This window comes from Oncorhynchus kisutch, linkage group LG28 (genome assembly GCF_002021735.2).
Source record: "Oncorhynchus kisutch isolate 150728-3 linkage group LG28, Okis_V2, whole genome shotgun sequence".
Lineage (NCBI taxonomy): Eukaryota > Metazoa > Chordata > Actinopteri > Salmoniformes > Salmonidae > Oncorhynchus > Oncorhynchus kisutch.
Genome location: NC_034201.2, coordinates 4,538,471 through 4,560,177, shown reverse-complemented (window position 1 = coordinate 4,560,177; position 21,707 = coordinate 4,538,471). Strand labels below are relative to the sequence as shown.

Genomic DNA, 21,707 nt, shown 5'->3' with positions numbered 1-21,707 from the left:
AACATTTGTGGGCAGAACTGAAAATGCGTGTGCGAGCAAGGAGGTCTACAAACCTGACTCAGTTACACCAGCTCTGTCAGGAGGAGTGAGAAAATTCATCCAACTTATTGTGGGAAGCTTGTGGAAGGCTACCCGAAATGTTTGACCCAAGTTATGCAATTTAACAATTTAAAGGCAATGCTGCCAAATATGAATTGAGTGTATGTAAACTTCTGACCCACTGGGAATGTGATGAAAGAAATAAAAGCAGAAATAGATCATTCTCTATGTTATTATTCTGACATTTCACATTCTTAAAATAATGTGGTGGTCCTAACTGACCTAAGACAGGGAATTGTTTCTAGGATTTACATGTCAGGAACTGTGAAAAACTGAGTTTAAATGTATTTGGCTAAGGTGTATGTAATCTTCCGACTCCAACTGTAGCCACGTGGGTGATTGAAAGATGAACAGAGGTCCACACTCCAGTCCAGTTGGTAGTGGCAATGCACCTTAAAGTTGGTTGCCAACCACATATAAAGTCCAAAGAAGAAGAAGAAGCCTGAAGGAGGAGAGATTACTAGAAACCAACTTGGTTTACCCTTTTATCTGTGGATTAATTGTCAGAGGACCTTGTGCATTTCAGGTAAAAGAACAACCCAATGTTTATGCCCCATGACAAATTAGCTAAGCAACAGCAAGCTCGCTAGCTAAATTGCCATAAATGTTTAATGCTTTTCGAGCAGTCCCCAAATTAATACAGTTAGTTCAGAGTTTGTGTCACGCCCTGGTCTAAGTATTTTGTGTTTATCTTCATGTATTGGGTCAGGCCAGGGTGTGGCATGGGGTTTTGTATTGTGGTGTGTTTTGTCTTGGGGTTTTGGTGTGTATGTATTGGGATTGTGTTATCTAGCAAGGTCTATGGCTGTCTGGAGTGGTTCTCAATCAGAGGCAGGTGTTTATCGTTGTCTCTGATTTGGAACCATATTTAGGCAGCCATATTCTTTGAGTTTGTCGTGGGTGATTGTCCTTAGTGTCCTTGTTCCTGTCTATGTGGTAGTTTTCACTAGTATAGGCTGTTTCGGTTTTCGTTACGTTCTTTGTTTTGTAGTGTTTTATGTTTATTCGTGTTTCACGTTATTCATTAAACATGGATCGCAATCTACACGCTGCATTTTGGTCTGACTATCCTTCACACCTAGAAAACCGTAACAGTTTGTTTTGATATTTCAACCTGCGTGGCCTGATTGTGTCTGGTGTGGGTGGGCAAAATCAACATGTGCTTGCGGTCTGGTCAGCATGTAAAGTGGCTAGATGTCAAGATCAAGCTTCTTGCTAAAAAATATATTTTCTTTTGAAATAGCACCCTTTGTGTGCACATTCGGTAATACCGTATACACTGGGATGGTACAGAAACGGCAGTGGTGTAAAGTACTTAAGTAAAAATACTTGAAAGTACTACTTAAGTAGTTTTTTTGGGGTACCTGTACTTTACTATCTATATTTTGGTTAACTTTTACTTCACTACACTCCTAAAGAAAATAATGTACTTTTTACTCCATACATTTCCCTTGACACCCAAAGTACTCGTTAAATTTTGAATGCTTAGATGTCAAGATCAAGCTTCTTGCTTATGTATTTTGGAAAATGGTCCAATTCACGCACTTATCAACAGAAGGACATCCCTACTGCCTCTGATCTGGCGGACTCACTAACACACATGCTTTGTTTGTGAATTATGTTGGAGTGTGCCTCTGGCTATCTGTAAATTAAATAAATAAGAAATTGTTGCTGTCTGGTTTGAATTAGAAATTATTTATACTTGAACTCTTACTTTGAAGTATATTTTAGTAATTACATTTAGTTTTGATACTTAAGTACATTTTAAACCAAATACTTTTAGAATTGTACTCAATAATCATTTTTCTGGGTATGATAATCTGGATACCATTCAACCCTAGCATATTTCATCGCTGACATGATGTTTTGTGCTGTGTATGCTCCAGAGCGTGTGTGTATGCATGTGTGTGTGTATTGTGTGCGTTCCAAAGCTTGCGTGTGTGTGTGTGTGTGTGTGTGTGTGTGTGTGTGTGTGTGTGTGTGTGTGTGTGTGTGTGTGTGTGTGTGTGTGTGTGTGTGTGTGTGTGTGTGTGTGTGTGTGTGTGTGTGTGTGTGCTTGACCCCGTGCTGTGGCTTGTCATCCACCTGGATCAGAGTGTGACAGCAGTATGAGACACCCCGCTATGCCTTGCTCACTGCCTTTTATTAATCCCTGCACAGAGTTGTCACTACAGAGGGCAACCCCCCGACGCACACACACACACATATGCAGGAACATACACACACATGCAGGATCACACACAGGCACAAACACACACACGTGACACACACACTAATGCCTCCTCGGGACTTCAGTTATAGATGCAGAGAGAGAGACATAGAGAGAGAGAATCTTTTGTTACATTAGATAAGGGTCATAAAAACAGTAAGAACAAGATACAACTCAGCCACGTAGGATACCCCTGCGTATGCCAGTCTGTTCACATTCCCATCATGTAGGCCTAATTCCCTCCAACCCACTGGGAATTACGTAACAGGACAAGAAGTCCTGTTGTTTTTTCTGGGAATGACAGTCAATGTTAAAACTGGGTAACACTTTACTGTAGGTGTCCTTATGCATGCATTCATTAAGCCATTATTGCATCTATATACCACATAACATGTGTCATAAGCTGTCATAAGTAGTTTGAAATAGTTATGAGTCACTGCATGGGATGTTATTAAACCGTTTATAATGGGTGTTCAAAATGGCTGTTCATCCTATTGTCACATGCTCTAATGTCAACTGTTAATGACAATGGCTATTATTTTAGTCTACTTGGAGAATATCTTCTTCTTGAACTGCACTGTTGGTTAAGGGCTTGTAGTAAGTAAGCATTTCACGGGAAAGTCAACACTTATTGTATTCGGCACATGTGACAAATAAAATTTGATTTGATATTACAAAGTCTGTATGACAACTTATGTCTTACATGCTGCATAAGAGTCTTACATACCAGGTGTTATAACATGGTCTTATGTTATTTACCAACCTCTGTGTCACATTATTACATTGAATGGAATGATGGGCATCATAACCATGTCATATGCCCTTATAGAGTGTGCACAGACACCTTAAGTAGAGTGACAATAATTTGATGAATTATAAAATGGTTATGAATGTGCTCATACTACAGGATTAGTTGAGAGTATCATAAAGCATTACCATTCACAGTATCTCCAAGAAACATGGGCAAATGGCAGCACAGATGGACTTAGGATTTGTATTGATTTAAGGACACATAATATCAACAACTTGCTAAGAAAACACATACTTTTTTTAAACGAAACAGACAACAAAATCAGCATTGCTGGGGCACAACAAGATTTGTGACAACTGTGAAAAAGGGAAGATGTGCAGTAACAATGACAGCTATGTTATGAAATCAGGTAAAAGTAGCTAGTTGATGTTACATTTGCAACATTTCATTGGCCCACTGATGGTTAGCTATCTAGCTAACAATCTGCTTGCGCTAGCTAGCTAACTTCGCTAGCAACAGGTAGAATAAAAAATGTACTCAGTACAATATATACTCAATATTGAGATAAAAGCGGTCCAGTCCGCTTTTATCTCAATATAAAATCGTTTCTGGGTAATAATTATGTACCTTTTTAATATAAGGGTCAAAAAGAACAATTTCTCAAGCAAGAATTTTGCTAGGACTGTCTGGGAGTGGTCTGAGTGGGGATGTAAAAACTGAAAACTACAGTAGTTATTATTGGCAGGACAGAGATTTTGAACTATCTTTCTTTTCTGGTATATTAACAAATGTACCCCCTTGGTGATGTCACCGGGTAGGCCAAAACTCCACAGGGGGCTTTTCAAACAGCTCTTACACTAAAAGGGCATTATTACTAAAAGTATTATCCAACCTCGTAGTGTGGAAATATATATAAAACACAGGAAAATCACGTTTGTGACTGCACTGGGCCTTAGTTCTGATCGATAGGTGCTTTTTGAGGTCAGTTCGATTTCAGTTCAATTATTTTTTAAAGAATCACGGTTTGCGATTTCGCTATTTCGAAATTGGTCAATTAGTTGTTTTAAAAATAGGAAAATAACCAAAACGTCAGTTAATTGCTTACTACTGGGCCTATAACATCCTCTTTCACTTGCACTTTAAATGCAATTACCTTTTCATCTTAAAGCTGCAATATGTAACTTTTTTGGGCAACCTGACCAGATTCACATAGAAATATAAATAATAGATCTGTCATCTTTATTATTATTATTTTTTTCACCTTTATTTAACCAGGTAGGCTAGTTGAGAACAAGTTCTCATTTGCAACTGCGACCTGGCCAAGATAAAGCATAGCAGTGTGAGCAGACAACAAAGAGTTACACATGGAGTAAACAATTAACAAGTCAATAACACAGTAGAAAACAAAGGGGGAGTCTATATACAATGTGTGCAAAAGGCATGAGGTAGGCAAATAATTACAATTTTGCAGATTAACACTGGAGTGATGAATGATCAGATGGTCATGTACAGGTAGAGATATTGGTGTGCAAAAGAGCAGAAAAGTAAATAAATAAAAACTGTATGGGGATGAGGTAGGTGAAAAAGGGTGGGCTATTTACCAATAGACTATGTACAGCTGCAGTGATCGGTTAGCTGCTCAGATAGCTGATGTTTGAAGTTGGTGAGGGAGATAAAAGTCTCCAACTTCAGCGATTTTTGCAATTCGTTCCAGTCACAGGCAGCAGAGTACTGGAACGAAAGGCGGCCAAATGAGGTGTTGGCTTTAGGGATGATCAGTGAGATACACCTGCTGGAGCGCGTGCTACGGATGGGTGTTGCCATCGTGACCAGTGAGCTGAGATAAGGCGGAGCTTTACCTAGCATGGACTTGTAGATGACCTGGAGCCAGTGGGTCTGGCGACGAATATGTAGCGAGGGCCAGCCGACTAGAGCATACAAGTCGCAGTGGTGGGTGGTATAAGGTGCTTTAGTGACAAAACGGATGGCACTGTGATAGACTGCATCCAGTTTGCTGAGTAGAGTGTTGGAAGCCATTTTGTAGATGACATCGCCGAAGTCGAGGATCGGTAGGATAGTCAGTTTTATTGCGGAATAGAAAGCCGACTCTTGATTTGATTTTCGATTGGAGATGTTTGATATGAGTCTGGAAGGAGAGTTTGCAGTCTAGCCAGACACCTAGGTACTTATAGACGTCCACATATTCTAGGTCGGAACCATCCAGGGTGGTGATGCTAGTCGGGCATGCGGGTGCAGGCAGCGACCGGTTGAAAAGTATGCATTTGGTTTTACTAGCGTTTAAGAGCAGTTGGAGGCCACGGAAGGAGTGTTGTATGGCATTGAAGCTTGTTTGGAGGTTAGATAGCACAGTGTCCAAAGACGGGCCGAAAGTATATAGAATGGTGTCGTCTGCGTAGAGGTGGATCAGGGAATCGCCCGCAGAAAGAGCAACATCATTGATATACACAGAGAAAAGAGTCGGCCCGAGAATTGAACCCTGTGGCACCCCCATAGAGACTGCCAGAGGACCGGACAGCATGCCCTCCGATTTGACACACTGAACTCTGTCTGCAAAGTAATTGGTGAACCAGGCAAGGCAGTCATCCGAAAAACCGAGGCTACTGAGTCTGCCGATAAGAATATGGTGATTGACAGAGTCGAAAGCCTTGGCAAGGTCGATGAAGACGGCTGCACAGTACTGTCTTTTATCGATGGCGGTTATGATATCGTTTAGTACCTTGAGTGTGGCTGAGGTGCACCCATGACCGGCTCGGAAACCAGATTGCACAGCGGAGAAGGTACGGTGGGATTCGAGATGGTCAGTGACCTGTTTGTTGACTTGGCTTTCGAAGACCTTAGATAGGCAGGGCAGGATGGATATAGGTCTGTAACAGTTTGGGTCCAGGGTGTCTCCCCCTTTGAAGAGGGGGATGACTGCGGCAGCTTTCCAATCCTTGGGGATCTCAGACGATATGAAAGAGAGGTTGAACAGGCTGGTAATAGGGGTTGCGACAATGGTGGCAGATAGTTTCAGAAATAGAGGGTCCAGATTGTCAAGCCCAGCTGATTTGTACGGGTCCAGGTTTTGCAGCTCTTTCAGAACATCTGCTATCTGGATTTGGGTAAAGGAGAACCTGGAGAGGCTTGGGCGAGGAGCCGCGGGGGGGGCGGAGCTGTTGGCTGAGGTTGAAGTAGCCAGGCGGAAGGCATGGCCAGCCGTTGAGAAATGCTTATTGAAGTTTTCGATAATCATGGATTTATCAGTGGTGACCGTGTTTACCTAGCCTCAGTGCAGTGGGCAGCTGGGAGTAGGTGCTCTTGTTCTCCATGGACTTCACAGTGTCCCAGAACTTTTTGGAGTTGGAGCTACAGGATGCAAACTTCTGCCTGAAGAAGCTGGCCTTAGCTTTCCTGACTGACTGCGTGTATTGGTTCCGGACTTCCCTGAACAGTTGCATATCACGGGGACTATTCGATGCTATTGCAGTCCGCCACAAGATGTTTTTGTGCTGGTCGAGGGCAGTCAGGTCTGGGGTAAACCAAGGGCTGTATCTGTTCTTAGTTCTGCATTTTTTGAACGGAGCATGCTTATCTAAAATGGTGAGGAAGTTACTTTTAAAGAATGACCAGGCATCCTCAACTGACGGGATGAGGTCAATGTCCTTCCAGGATACCCGGGCCAGGTCGATTAGAAAGGCCTGCTCACAGAAGTGTTTTAGGGAGCGTTTGACAGTGATGAGGGGTGGTCGTTTGACTGCGGCTCCGTAGCGGATACAGGCAATGAGGCAGTGATCGCTGAGATCCTGGTTGAAGACAGCGGAGGTGTATTTGGAGGGCCAGTTGGTCAGGATGACGTCTATGAGGGTGCCCTTGTTTACAGAGTTAGGGTTGTGCCTGGTGGGTTCCTTGATGATTTGTGTGAGATTGAGGGCATCTAGCTTAGATTGTAGGACTGGCGGGGTGTTAAGCATATCCCAGTTTAGGTCACCTAACAGAACAAACTCTGAAGCTAGATGGGGGGCGATCAATTCACAAATGGTGTCCAGGGCACAGCTGGGAGCTGAGGGGGGTCGGTAGCAGGCGGCAACCGTGAAAGACTTATTTCTGGAGAGAGTAATTTTCAAAATTAGTAGTTCGAACTGTTTGGGTATGGACCTGGAAAGTATGACATTACTTTGCAGGCTATCTCTGCAGTAAACTGCAACTCCTCCCCCTTTGGCAGTTCTATCTTGACGGAAGATGTTATAGTTGGGTATGGAAATCTCTGAATTTTTGGTGGCCTTCCTGAGCCAGGATTCAGACACAGCAAGGACATCAGGGTTAGCAGAGTGTGCTAAAGCAGTGAGTAAGACAAACTTAGGGAGGAGGCTTCTGATGTTGACATGCATGAAACCAAGGCTTTTTCGATCACAGAAGTCAACCAATGAGGGTGCCTGGGGACATGCAGGGCCTGGGTTTACCTCCACATCACCCGCGGAACAGAGAAGGAGTAGTATGAGGGTGCGGCTAAAGGCTATCAAAACTGGTCGCCTAGAGCGTTGGGGACAGAGAATAAGAGGAGCAGGTTTCTGGGCATGGTAGAATATATTCAGGGCATAATGCGCAGACAGGGGTATGGTGGGGTGCGGGTACAGTGGAGGTAAGCCCAGGCACTGGGTGATGATGAGAGAGGTTGTATCTCTGGACATGCTGGTAGTAATGGGTGAGGTGACCGCATGCGTGGGAGGTGGGACAAAGGAGTTATCAGGGGTATGAAGAGTGGAACTAGGGGCTCCATTGTGAACTAAAACAATGATAACTAACCTGAACAACAGTATACAAGGCATATTGACATTTGAGAGAGACATACAGCGAGGCATACAGTAATCACAGGTGTTGAATTGGGAAAGCTAGCTAAAACAGTAGGTGAGACAACAGCTAATCAGCTAGCACAACAACAGCAGCAGGTAAAATGGCGTAGACTAGGCAACGGGGCCAACAGATAAAACAAACAAGCAGAATGGAGTACCGTGATTAATGGACAGTCCAGCGTGCATCAGCTATGTAGCCAAGAGGTCAGTGTCCAGGGGGCAGTGGTGGATGGGGCAGGGAAGCTGGACTGGCGAGTGTTATCCAGGTTAAAAAAAACTAACAATGACTAAATAGCTTGTAGCTAGTTAGCTGGTTAGCTTCTGGAGGTTCTTGAGTGTGTTCTAAAAATAAATAAAAAATAATAGCGATTCCGTATCACATTGGGTGAGGCAGGTTTCCGGAAGGTATAAACAAATTAAAAGTCAAAAGAGACAGAAAGTAAATATGGGTCCAGTGAGAGTTTTGGGACGCGGCGATTCAGGCGGTTAGCAGGCCTGTGCTAACAAGCTAACAGTTTGTAGGCCCGGGCTAGACAAGGTAGCAGTTAGCGGACCGGAGCTGGACAAGCTAGCAGTTAGCAGGCCGAATTAGCAAGCAGGGAGATAGCGAGGGCTAGAGAGTTAGCCTTTGGGGGACGTCGCGATGGGGTGAGTCTGTTTATTCCTCTTCATGCGGTGACATCGATAGACCGGTCGTGGGCCCGGGTATTGTAGCTCAGGAGTATGCTACGGTGGTAGCACAGGTGCGCAGGCCGGGCTAGCTTCAAGCTAAGTGGGTGGAAACGCTAGCCAGGAGTAATCATCCGGGGTTGCGGTTTAGCTAGATAGCTAGTTATGAAGATCCAGCTGAAAAATCCAGCTGAAAAATGTTCCGTTTGCGGTGGGAATCCGGGGATGAAAAATAAATGGGTCCGTTATGCTCTGGTTAGAGTCGCGTTGTTCGAACTGGCGAGAGCTTTCCGAACTAAAGGTTAGCTGATGACCGGTTAGCTGAAGACCGCTAGCATAGCTGGTGGTTAGCTGGCTAGCTTCAGTTGAGGGGTTCCGAAGTAAATATAAATACTTTAGGAAAAGTAGCTACATTGGGTGAGGTGGGTTGCAGGAGAGTATTTGGAAGCTTAGGTTTAGCAAAATGTTTTTAAAGAGATATGCGGAGAAAAATATGTAAAAAACGAAAAAGAAACGATATATACAGGGACACGACACGACAGGACGACTTACTGCTACGCCATCTTGGGCAGACATCTCATTGAAAGCAAGGCTAAGAAGTGATATGGGAAAGGGGGATACCTAGTCAGGAACAGTGGGTTAACTGCCTTGCTCAGGGGCAGAACAACAGATTTTTAACTTATCTGCTCAGGGATTCGATCCAGCAAACTTTTGGTTACTGGCCCAACGCTCTTACCCGCCAGGCTACCTGCCGTCCCTGCTCTATGTACGTAACTTCTATGCTTTCCGTTCTTAAATTTTGTTTTTGCATCTTTTACTTTCGGTTTTGTACACCACATAACATGTGTACAAAACCAATATTTATGGTTACGGAAAATATTTTTCACAGCGGTTTGGATGGTAGAATGATTCCCTACACTATACTTGCTTGTTTTGTCACATAAACTGAAATTAGGCAAACTATTCGAATTTTAGCAACCAGGAAATGGCGGAGCGTGCATAGTCCACATTTTGATACATGTTATTTAACTCAAACTAACTAATGTTATTATTATCCATGTTATTTGCTTTAGCTAGCTAGGTTTTCCACATGATGAGCTGACATCTCTTCTCTTCTACCATCTTTAATTAATCGCAACCCTTATTCCAATTTCATCGATATGATTCCCTGGCACAAGAACTCTCAATAACGTTTCATTTGATCTCCAAACTGTTAAAGACATTTCAGGTATATGATTTGCTGACGCAAATGGACAGTTTTGCCAATCCAATGAAAAGTTATTGAGCCTTCTTGTGTCAGCGAATCATATCGCTGAAATCAGAAGAAGAAAGGTGGGACTTACCAATATAACAACAACACAGAAGCGAAAAGTTCACGTCACTGCAATCCAATAGCACATGGATAATGTTATTTAGATTGAGTTAAACAATGTGATACAAAAGTAATTAAATATATGTGAAAGATAATGTATTGTGTGATATGCTGCAAAGTAAGCTTTATAATTCAGAATTACCCCTTTAGGAAGCAAACTAGCTAGCTAGCCATCGATGGGGGCACTGCTTGTGCTGTCATGCCACTATGGTGTGAATGGCTAGGTAACTACTCTCAAGTATACCGTCAAACAAAACACACTGTTTGGACTGTGTAGAGAGCGCGGCTCTCCAACCCAGTTCCTAGTTACCTAACTAGCTAGCTAAATAGATAACTACCTACCCATTTTTTTTGTATAATATAGATGCTGTCTTTGTTACTTCAGGTGTCTGTGCACTCTAAAAGGGCATATGACATGGTTGTGGAGCCTATCATTCCATTCATTGTAATAATGTGACACAGGTTAGTAAGTGACCATGTTATAACATCTGTTATGTAGCATGTAATAACATGTGACATAAGTTGTAATGCAGACTGTATAATAGTACTTGTAATTAACCGTTGACATCAGAGAGAGGGGAATAAGTGCTAATGGAATGTGGGTGTATAATGTAGGTCACGATGCTATAGAGAGGGGAATAAGTGCTAATGGAATGTGGGTGTATAATGTAGGGCACGATGCTATAGAGAGGGGAATAAGTGCTAATGGAATGTGGGTGTATAATGTAGGGCACGATGCTATAGAGAGGGGAATAAGTGCTAATGGAATGTGGGTGTATAATGTAGGGCACGATGCTATAGAGAGGGGAATAAGTGCTAATGGAATGTGGGTGTATAATGTAGGGCACGATGCTATAGAGAGGGGAATAAGTGCTAATGGAATGTGGGTGTATAATGTAGGGCACGATGCTATAGAGAGGGGAATAAGTGATAATGGAATGTGGGTGTATAATGTAGGGCACGATGCTATAGAGAGGGGAATAAGTGCTAATGGAATGTGGGTGTATAATGTAGGGCACGATGCTATAGAGAGGGGAATAAGTGCTAATGGAATGTGGGTGTATAATGTAGGGCACGATGCTATAGAGAGGGGGATAAGTGCTAATGGAATGTGGGTGTATAATGTAGGGCACGATGCTATAGAGAGGGGAATAAGTGCTAATGGAATGTGGGTGTATAATGTAGGGCACGATGCTATAGAGAGGGGAATAAGTGCTAATGGAATGTGGGTGTATAATGTAGGGCACGATGCTATAGAGAGGGGAATAAGTGCTAATGGAATGTGGGTGTATAATGTAGGGCACGATGCTATAGAGAGGGGAATAAGTGCTAATGGAATGTGGGTGTATAATGTAGGGCACGATGCTATAGAGAGGGGAATAAGTGATAATGGAATGTGGGTGTATAATGTAGGGCACGATGCTATAGAGAGGGGAATAAGTGCTAATGGAATGTGGGTGTATAATGTAGGGCACGATGCTATAGAGAGGGGAATAAGTGCTAATGGAATGTGGGTGTATAATGTAGGGCACGATGCTATAGAGAGGGGAATAAGTGCTAATGGAATGTGGGTGTATAATGTAGGGCACGATGCTATAGAGAGGGGAATAAGTGCTAATGGAATGTGGGTGTATAATGTAGGGCACGATGCTATAGACCTCTTCTATCAAGCATAAAAAGAACGTCCTCCACCCCTTCCCTCCTTTTACCCCCTCACGCTTGCTGACATTTCTGGTATTTTCTTCTCCTTTTGTCACGTTCTGACCTTTATTTCCTTTGTTTTGTCTTTATTTAGTATGGTCAGGGCGTGAGTTGGGGTGGGCAGTCTGTTTGTTTTTCTATGTTGGTTTTTATGTTCAGCCTAGTATGGTTCTCAATCAGAGGCAAGTGTAGTTAGTTGTCTGATTGAGAATCATACTTAGGTAGCCTGGGTTTCACTGTTGGTTTGTGGGTGTTTGTTTCCGTGTGTGTGTTTGTCGCCACACGGTACTGTTTCGGTTTTTGTAGATTTCACGTTATCGTTTATTGTTTTTGTTCGAATGTTCATTTGTCTTTATTAAAAACATTATGGACACTTACCACGCTGCATCTTGGACCGATCCTTACTCCTCTTCGGATGAAGAGGAGATCTGCCGTTACACCATTGCTGTGTACTCTACTTAGATGCATTATTTGACAGAAATAACAGCATTACCTTTCTGATAATAGCTTTATTTTCTTGATATTTATATATTGAGTTGTGGTTCTTGTTGCTAGGGAGATTCCAGTGTTGTGGCAGAAAAGCCTCCAGTCAGTCAGTGTAAAGATATCGCAGTCGGTGACATTTCACAGGTGCTGGTCTTGACATCATTGACAGGATGTGCGAGCAAATTTGACTGGCTGAATACAGGACACAATAACAAGAGAGACAGACAGGGTAGACAGGCTGTGCCAAGTGGACTGATGCTTTCACAGCATGTCTCTGTGTCAGAATACTGACAGGTACCGGAGCGCTCCGCAGAAAGTGGAACCAAATTTGAAATTTCTGATAAAACACGGTCTCTCCCCAATCCATTGTCACCCCAACCCATTTTTCTCTCACTCTCTTTCTCTCTCCCTGCATTTCTCTCTCCCTGCATTTCTTTCTCTTTCCATTTCTATCCATAATTGTCTCTTTATCCACCTTTCTCTCTCCTTCTCCTTCTACACCCATCCCCCTCTCCCTCCTCTCTCTTTCCCCCTCTCCCTCCTCTCTCTTTCCCCCTCTCCCTCCTCTCTCTTTCCCCCTCTCCTCTTCTCTCTCTTTCTCCAATCTTTCTCTCCACGCTGCATCAGACACTAATGTCATCATCTGGGATCCCCTCTGAGCATATTCTCCCATCACCAGTGTTAATAACCATACTATACCCATACATCCCCTCTTACTGGACCCATTATGTGTAGCTAGGGAGGATAAAGCAAGGATAGAATGTGTGAGTGAAAAATAAAGAGAGAGAGAGAGGACGAGTGAGACAGAGAGGAGGATAAAAACAGAAAGAGAGTCATAGGAATTATATGAAAGTCTCTCAGGGGAGATAGTCTGTGTTGGACGACTCTTATTTCTATCATGGAGCGTCACTAAAGGATGTGACTACAGGAACATTTATAACAACTTGTCAGATGGCTATTTATATCAACGTTATAGGTGGTTATATCAACGTTACCAGGTGGTTTAGAGGGAAAAGGAGGGTGTTATTCTGTCTTCCTGTCTCTGCCTACTATAAAACAGCTAACCGAGGGCAAAGGTTAGCTCCCACATTTTAGTGACCCTGAAAAATAGCACAGGTGTCTTTCTAATTTAATATAATTTTGGCACAGTGTCGGTACCTTTTTAAGGAATTCAGGGTTGTTCCAGAGCCTCTAAAGCCCATATCACCACCCTCTATATCTTGTTGATGTTCTCTTTGTTTGGTAAGCGGGATTTTAACAGCAACACGGACAGATTTATGAACATGCTACACTGCTGAGTAAGCATTCAGGGGGAAAAGGGAAGTGTGGACGAGAGGAACAAATCTATTCGACGACAACATGGAGCTGTGTTCTTCTGTGATGTGGCTCGGAGTAAATCCGAGTGGTGTTCTTCTGTGACTAAAATGTTTGATTTTCCTTTAAAAAAATGTGTAGCATAACATGACACAGCACATAACAACATAAAAATAAGAAATTAAAAGAAAGATATGTTGTATTGTCAGAGCAGTACACTGGACCCCCGAGTAAATTATGGTTAAGGCACATTGAAGCCCAAAACGTCATGTTCTCTCTAGGTCCATGTTCCGTTATAAAGCAACATCTGTGTATAGATAGATCTGTATATTTTTCCTTAATCTCGTACTGCTCTCTTCGCTCTGCAGTATTACTGGCTGTTCGTCCTGTCCCGAGGCTTGGTGGGGATAGGTGAATCCAGCTACTCCTCCATCTCTCCGACAATCATCGGAGACCTCTTCACTAATAATAGCCGAACCATGATGCTCTCTGTCTTCTACCTGGCTATCCCCCTGGGAAGGTGAGTGGTCCCTTAGAACAAGCCCCCCCCCAAACATAAGATTATAGTCACAATATGGAGATAATAACATCTCTATGGCCTCACCTGTCACAGGAAATGGAGGTGAATGGTGATAGTGATGATGGTCTGTCTTTGAAATGAATATTTTCTATTCAATGTAGAATATGTCAGTTGGGCATTGTCTTTTCCCCCTTCTTTGAATTCCAATGCATGCTGAATATCAATAGCTGAGCTCTCTGAGACAGACAGTCAGCTTGCAGACATTTAGGGGAAAGGAATCGAGGAGAGGAAGGCATAGCGAATAGAATTTGACTGCAAGTTTATCAGTGAAATTATCCTTTCTCTCTGAAGGTCAGCAGACATCCCCATCTAGCCAGTCTGCCTCTTTGTGTCTGTCTCTACCCACCCAGACAGACACAAAACCCACCCAGGCAAACAAGGGAAGAAATAGAAGAGATAGATTTAAATAAAGAAGAGATTATGAAATAGCTGAGAGACGTTCTCAGAGGGGAAGGGATGGAGGGAGTCTTTTTTTAGATAGTAAGGGCTATTAAGCACAAAGCTCTGGCATTTTCAGTTCATTCAGTTGGAAAACGGAGAGGAGGAAGAAAACAAACAAAGCAGCGGAGTGCTAAGAAATGAATGGGGTCCCGGTCGGTGGAAGGATGGATGGATGGTGCAGAGCAGAGCGGCACCCAGGGTTTAGGCTTATTTACTGTGGAGAGTCCCCACAGTGCACTGCTTCAAAACCTCTGCTGGGGATGCGGCTGAATGATGCGGCAGGACACTGTTTTGTTCCCATCTCACACAGAAGCAGCTCCAGTCAGACACACAGAGAGACGCTATGTGAATGAGAAACACACTGCAGTCTCACAGAGTCGCACAGAGCCAGGCCATTGCTAGGCTATATCTAGCTGCAGTTCTTTCAATCATTTTACTTTTGTCCATCTGAAGCATTACCTACATCGCCCTATTAGTTCATATGATGTGATAATCGTGTCAATGAATCTGCATTTTAAGATAGATACAAATGTAGCTAACATAATACCACTACTATATAATGTTCGGTTAGTTCTGCATCAACATTTCATAGGAAAAGTTCCCAGTTGCTAAACTTTCTCTGTCATTGAAGTGCTTGAAAGAGAAACCAGCAAATGCCAGCAACACTATCATCCTTTATTATGGAAATTCCAATATGACATTACATGCAGTCAACTAATAGTATCGATGGCAGATTGAATGCAGTTGGAGAGACAGACAGGAAAGAACATAAATGTTTCCTCTGAGGAGTTCTGGTATGCTGAGCCTTTTGATATCGCTCGGCAACAGAAACAATAGGAGGTGAAAGAGTTGGGCCTCAGTAAAGACCCCACAAACATCCTATAGTACTCTCCCCCTGACTGTTTATCTTTACCAGGGTTGTTGTGACCATTTCCAGGAAGTGACCTCAGGGTTTACAGGAAATGGGTTCCCCCTTCAGTAAAACCCCTCAAGTTAACAATAATAGCCTAATCTATAGACTTGGCCTATGAAGAGGCTGCGTCCTAAATGGCACCCTATTCCCTGTATAGTGCACTACTTTTGACCAGAGCATAGGGTGCCATTAGTGACAAAACCTGGGTGTCCTACCCTACCTCCCCAGAGCTAGAGGGGTGATAGTATTTTTCATGCTTGTATGAGTTTTAGTGGTGGTGTGGAACTTCCCAAACACTCTCTGTGTGGACTCTGATAAAATGATCTAGCTAGCAGTCACTCAGTGGAAATACAATGTACTGCCTGAGCCTGTTCCACTGTTATTTCTGGAGCACTAATCAGTTTAGCACGACAATGTAGACTGTTTCCCCCCCCCCCTAGTTCCCCGTCCTGTCCCTCTGTGTGCGTGTATGCGCGCACCTATGTTTGCGTGAGTCTGCACCCCCTCCAGACAGAGAGGTCCATTGAATCTCTCATAACCTTTTGAAAGCCTAATATGCTGATAAGAACCCGATTGTATGGCCTTGTTGGCTGCTCCAGACCATCCATCAATCTATCCCTCCTAATGGTCTTAATCGTCAACACACAGTCTCCTGGCCCAAGGAGCTCTGGGAACACAGGAAGTAGAAGTGTGCGTGACATGGAATGTTGGGTCGGGGGGAGACGCCCAAGTCAAGGAGCCTGATACAATAGAAAGATGGCAGATGCCCAATTCTGGTTTTATGGGACGAGTGGGGTACCAACATGTCCAGACCAGTATAAACTTAGACTTCCCACACTTCCAATAAGACAGCAATAGGTTCAAACATAGTTGATATTGATATCAGATATTGACAACAAGGGAACATCCTTCTTTCATCAGTAACTCATCATCCTTAGGACTAAATGTACTTTTTTTCAAAGCTGGAGAAATGGGGACAAAATGGTCTAAACATGGACATCTGAAGGGGCCATCCACTTCAGCTAATCAGGATCCTATTGGCTGTTTTATCAGATAATCTCCCCATCTAAACATGTAAATCAGAACAGCCCTGTCTTGCCTTCATTGATTATCTTCCCTCTCTATACCCTCTGGGCTCTATTTTATCAAACCTAACGCAATGGTAAATCTAAGCGCTGACAGAAACGCTATAGGTTTTGTTGGTATAACAGAAATATATTAGCTATCTTCATAGCTGTTATTATGAGCGCAAAAGCTGGTGGTGGCGTGAAAGGGCTGGGTTTTGATGAATAAGCAAGTTGTAGGTGTGACTAGGGCTTGGCCACTAACTACCCAATCAAGGCATTCCATGGCTTAATACTGTATGCGTTTGTCTCAAGTTCTGTAGGTTATTGACAATCTTTGTGTTGTCATCAATGTTTTTGTGCTAGTCCATTGTGGATTAATACTACAGTTTATTGAATAGCATAGGCTACAGTAACGAGTGATTTTTAATAGCCGATGTTCGTCTTTGTTAACCGGATAAGAAGCGCTCTTTAGAAATGGGAATGATACAAGCCTAATGGAGTATGCACTGCAGGTAGGCCTATGTGAATTGTGAATAATGCAAAAGGCATGTCTGCAAAAGCCACAAGAGTAGACCATTTTGTAACATTTTATGGATAGGCTACTTGGCTATTGCATGGTCAGGATAAGAATGACACCAGACACATTGCTGTAGAAGCAGCTTTCGTGATAGTAAGGTATGGGTAGCTTACTATAAGGGCTTGTTTTTAAATCAAATGAATTGGAAAATAAGCAATTGTTACAGGAAAATAACTGAAATATTTCTACAGTAAATACTGTAAGTGTCACTTGATTATCTCATCTCTTTCCATGATAGGCATACAGCCTACAATATAATAACAGGAGAATAACTGAAATATTTCTACAGTAAATACTGTAAGTGTCACTTGATTATCTCATCTCTTTCCATGATAGGCATACAGCCTACAATATAATAACAGGGAAATAACTGAAATATTTCTACAGTAAATACTGTAAGTGTCACTTGATTATCTCATCTCTTTCCATGATAGGCATACAGCCTACAATATAATAACAGGAAAATAACTGAAATATTTCTACAGTAAATACTGTAAGTGTCACTTGATTATCTCATCTCTTTCCATGATAGGCATACAGCCTACAATATAATAACAGGAAAATAACTGAAATATTTCTACAGTAAATACTGTAAGTGTCACTTGATTATCTCATCTCTTTCCATGATAGGCATACAGCCTACAATATAATAACAGGAAAATAACTGAAATATTTCTACAGTAAATACTGTAAGTGTCACTTGATTATCTCATCTCTTTCCATGATAGGCATACAGCCTACAATATAATAACAGGAGATGGCTAAAATAATGTACAGCATACATAAATAACAAGAGGATGTCCGCTCACTGTTTTGCTGCTGCCAAACTTGATCTTTTAAGATTTATTTCAAAGCGGTCTCACAGGCCAAGCCCTTCATCGATAGTCTTGACTACTTTGCAAATGCATTGGGCATGACAGAAAAAAAAAACAATCAATCAAATGAAACGAACATATGTTTCTAAATTTCTAAATAGGTTTATGGGTACAAAAAGCATATCTCTCTTGTTTGACATTGGATTGACTGCGCTTCCGTTTCCATCCGATAACCAACCGCGTTACCACGAAGACCAACTTTCGGGTGGTCATAAATATCCCAACCAGCGCATACTGAAATTGGCACCTCAGATATTTGTCACTCCTATAAAACAAGTACATTACCAATCCTGGTGCTAGGGTTTGACAATAGAAGAGCGCCAATTTTAACAGGTCGAAATTGCAAACAAGCGTGCTTTTGACAATTGCGCTGGTTTTACCGGCAGCCGAAAAGTGAGCCCTCTGTCTTTGTCCTTGAAATACGGTGATGTTATCTGCTACTGAAGGGATTAGTTTGGCGTGTGTGCGCGCACGTATCTGCTATTGAAGGGTTTAGCTCGGGAATAGAGGGGGTTTGATGTAATCTAATCTGATCTAGGGTCAATTCCTTCAGAACATGTGGTTATGGTTAATATTCTACTGTGGAACAGATAGAACAGGCAGAACACCTTCTGCCTGATGACATGTGTTGATCAAATCAATGAAGTAAATACATTCATCAGGTGGAATCACACATGAGGTGCTGACTAATGAAAGATCAATTCAGTCAGACAACTTTACTTAACTGTCATTGTATTGACATGTACTGTATGTTAAAGAAGGACGCCCTTCTTTGAAAAACACCTAGATTAATGAGCGATGCAGAAACCAGACTGGACTCTGATAGCATTGATAAATAGAGTGACAAAGGTGTGACTGAGTGAATAATAGCATGTCGTTTGTATTATCTGTCTGTGTGTTCTGTAGTAATGACAATTTCAGAGACACAAGGCATCATGAGAAATTGGCTGCACACATTGTAAACACACAACTGCACGTACGCACTCACACAGTGACAGACAAGCAGCTACTGGGGCTTTGATCAGTGACAGCATCATATCCCGTCCACATCAAGGACCCAAACCCAATCTAACACTACACACTCATTAAGCCTCTTAACAGAGAATAAACATGATATACAGAGGCTGAGAGTGAAACAAAAGACAACAGAGCTTTAGGTCACTTAGTGACAGTATCCAACAGTCTGATTCTGATTCACAGTTCTGAATGTATTCATACCACAAGAAGAATGTTTCCTTTCCACCCAGTATGTGAGTGTGTCTCACGTGGAAGACAAATGCAGACATCCTGATGACTCAGAAGTGAGGACAGCCTCAGAGGTGTCTTAGAGGGACCATCGACAGTTCAGACATAACAGCAGAGTACAACTCTCTACACAGATGGGTTGACTCCCGCAATGTACCAATGTGGTCTGTATGTAAAAAACGCGTCTGTATGTAAACAACGTCAGTTTGGCATAGAGGGAAATGGCGGAGTTGGGATATCCAGCGTTCCTACATCACTGCCTTATCAGCTTGTTGACCTAACGTAAATCATCCCACGGACATTTTAAGCCGCTCCTACCCAAACTTGTTATATGTTGGGGGAGTTGTCTGTCTGTTTTTTCTCCTTTTTCGAAGTTAGCAAGAGTGTCCGTCATTAATCCCAGATTAATTGAAAAATGAAAGACTAAAGTTACATACATGGGATGCTTTAGTGAATTTCAGAATGTCTGGAATAGAAAAGGCAGAAATAAAACAATTCAATAAACATTCGCAGCGTCATCCAAAACATAGCCATATGCAGTCGTTAATGAGTGTGTAGTGTAGTCACTGCTGTTGCCTAGGTCTAGATTTTCCAGACTACTTCCCCACTTCTGACATCTCGGAGAGAGAGACAGAGTCAGAAAGAGAATCAGACAGACAGACAGACAGAAAGTCAGACACTTCCCCACTCAGACAGCCTTTCACCAAGTCATGGGGCTGAGGTCATCTTCCCAACATGGGGGCTTGTTAATAATTTACCTCCGGCAAGTCAACAGACAACCGCCAAAACAAATAACAATGCCAGGAAAAGTAGGGAAAAAGTGCATCAGGAAGAGCACGTTGTATGACATTTCATCATTGGGATTAATCAAATATCTTAGAATGTGTGTGTGCTGTGCTCCTTCTGAAACTCATTCCTATTTGAATTCTCTCTCTCTCGGTCTCTCTGTGTGCCATCCAACTGGGGGATGCCTGCTCTGCTATCAAGTGCAAGGGCTATCTATCTGTCTACCTTAGTGGGTCATTCTGGAGTAAATCGTGAATTTCTATGACTCTACTCAGCCGTTTTGTTAGAGACCGTGATCAAAAATCTAAGAAAGAAAAGGTCTATTGAATGCTATAGTGTAGATTGTGGTTGGTTTTATTGGATTGTTCTTATTCTTTATCCAGGCAGAAATGTCTTAACTATTGTCTCCTTCTCTTTGTTTCCTCAAGCGGGCTAGGCTACATCCTGGGCTCCAGTGCAAAGGAGGCTGCAGGAGACTGGCACTGGGCATTGAGGGTAAGACCACCATCATCACCTAATCCTTGCATGCTGACCTGGCTCGTGTTGCAAAATAAATGTACACATTCATGTTATTCAATCATTGCACTGCTCGCGCGCGTCAACGGGCCAGGTGCTAATTTGTGACACTTGACATGCTGCAAGTCCCGCCTCTCCCATCTCCTCATTGGTTTTTAGGAGCATATACCCACGTGGGTGATTGAAAGATGAACTGAGGTCCACACTCCAGTCCAGTTGGTAGCTGTAATGCACCTTAAAGTTGGTTGCCAACCGCCATATAAAGTCAGAAGAAGAAAAAGCCAGAAGGAGGAGAGATTACTAGAAACAAACTCAGTTTAAAATTGTATCTATGGATTGATTGTCGGAGTAGACCTTGTGCATTTCAGGTAGAATAACAACCCAATATTTATATCCCAGGACAAATTAGCTTGCAACAGCAAGGTAGCTAGCTGAATTGCCATACATGTTTAGTGCTTTTAGACTTGTCCCCAAATTAATATAGTTGGTTCAGAGTTTGTTTTGATATTTCAACCTGCGTCTCCTGATCACATCTGGTGTGAGTGGACAAAATCAACACGTGATGGCGCACACGGACGCAAGCGCGCGAGCGGTCTGGTAAGCATGTAACATGTTTTCTCTAGATGGGGTTTTGCAGTATGGGGCAGGGTAAGAGCATCATCATCATGACATTATCCCTCACTATCCTCCTTATTGTCATCAGCATCATCATCGTCATGTCCTCTCCTGGCTCTCCACTTCTGCAGGGAGCCTATAGTATGGGGCAGGGGTGAGGGGGTTTACTAGTGACATCAGTGACAGAGAAGGGGGTTAAGGAAATGCACATACACTCGTGCACATACTGTATACAAACCCACTCACTCACACAAACACATCATGCCTCTGTTTATCTGCCTTGGCCATCTTGGTTACTCCTGATAAGGCATCGCTTGACTTAATGAAACCCTGAATGGATGAGTGAAAGATGACAACCAACGTTGACACTAGAAAATGAGAGGGTTGATTTTTATGGTAGTGCAAGGTTGTGTGTCCCAAATGGAAACCTCGTCCCTATTTAGTGTGCTACTTTTGACCAGGTTCCATATGGTTTTGGTCAAAAGTAGTGCACTTAATGGGGGAAAAGGTGCCATTTGGGACAAAAGCCCAAAGCTTATAGAAGCTCCTGACCCCGATCTCAGTGGCTGAAAACACGTTAATGTTCCATTACCCTCTGGGTCCCTGGGGTCCTTCCTACCAGTGACATATAAAATCCCACT

The 21,707-nt window shown here is 42.7% G+C and overlaps 1 protein-coding gene across 2 annotated transcripts in view; it reads left to right on the top strand.

Moving 5' to 3' along the window:
• Positions 1-21,707, top strand: part of spns2 (SPNS lysolipid transporter 2, sphingosine-1-phosphate) — a 145,564-nt gene that overhangs the window by 76,632 nt on the left and 47,225 nt on the right. For both annotated transcript variants that reach the window (XM_020465126.2, XM_020465127.2), the window contains exons 4-5: positions 13,820-13,971; positions 20,364-20,430. In XM_020465126.2, the coding sequence (XP_020320715.1) occupies positions 13,820-13,971; positions 20,364-20,430 (219 nt within the window). The remainder of the gene's footprint in view (positions 1-13,819; positions 13,972-20,363; positions 20,431-21,707) is intronic.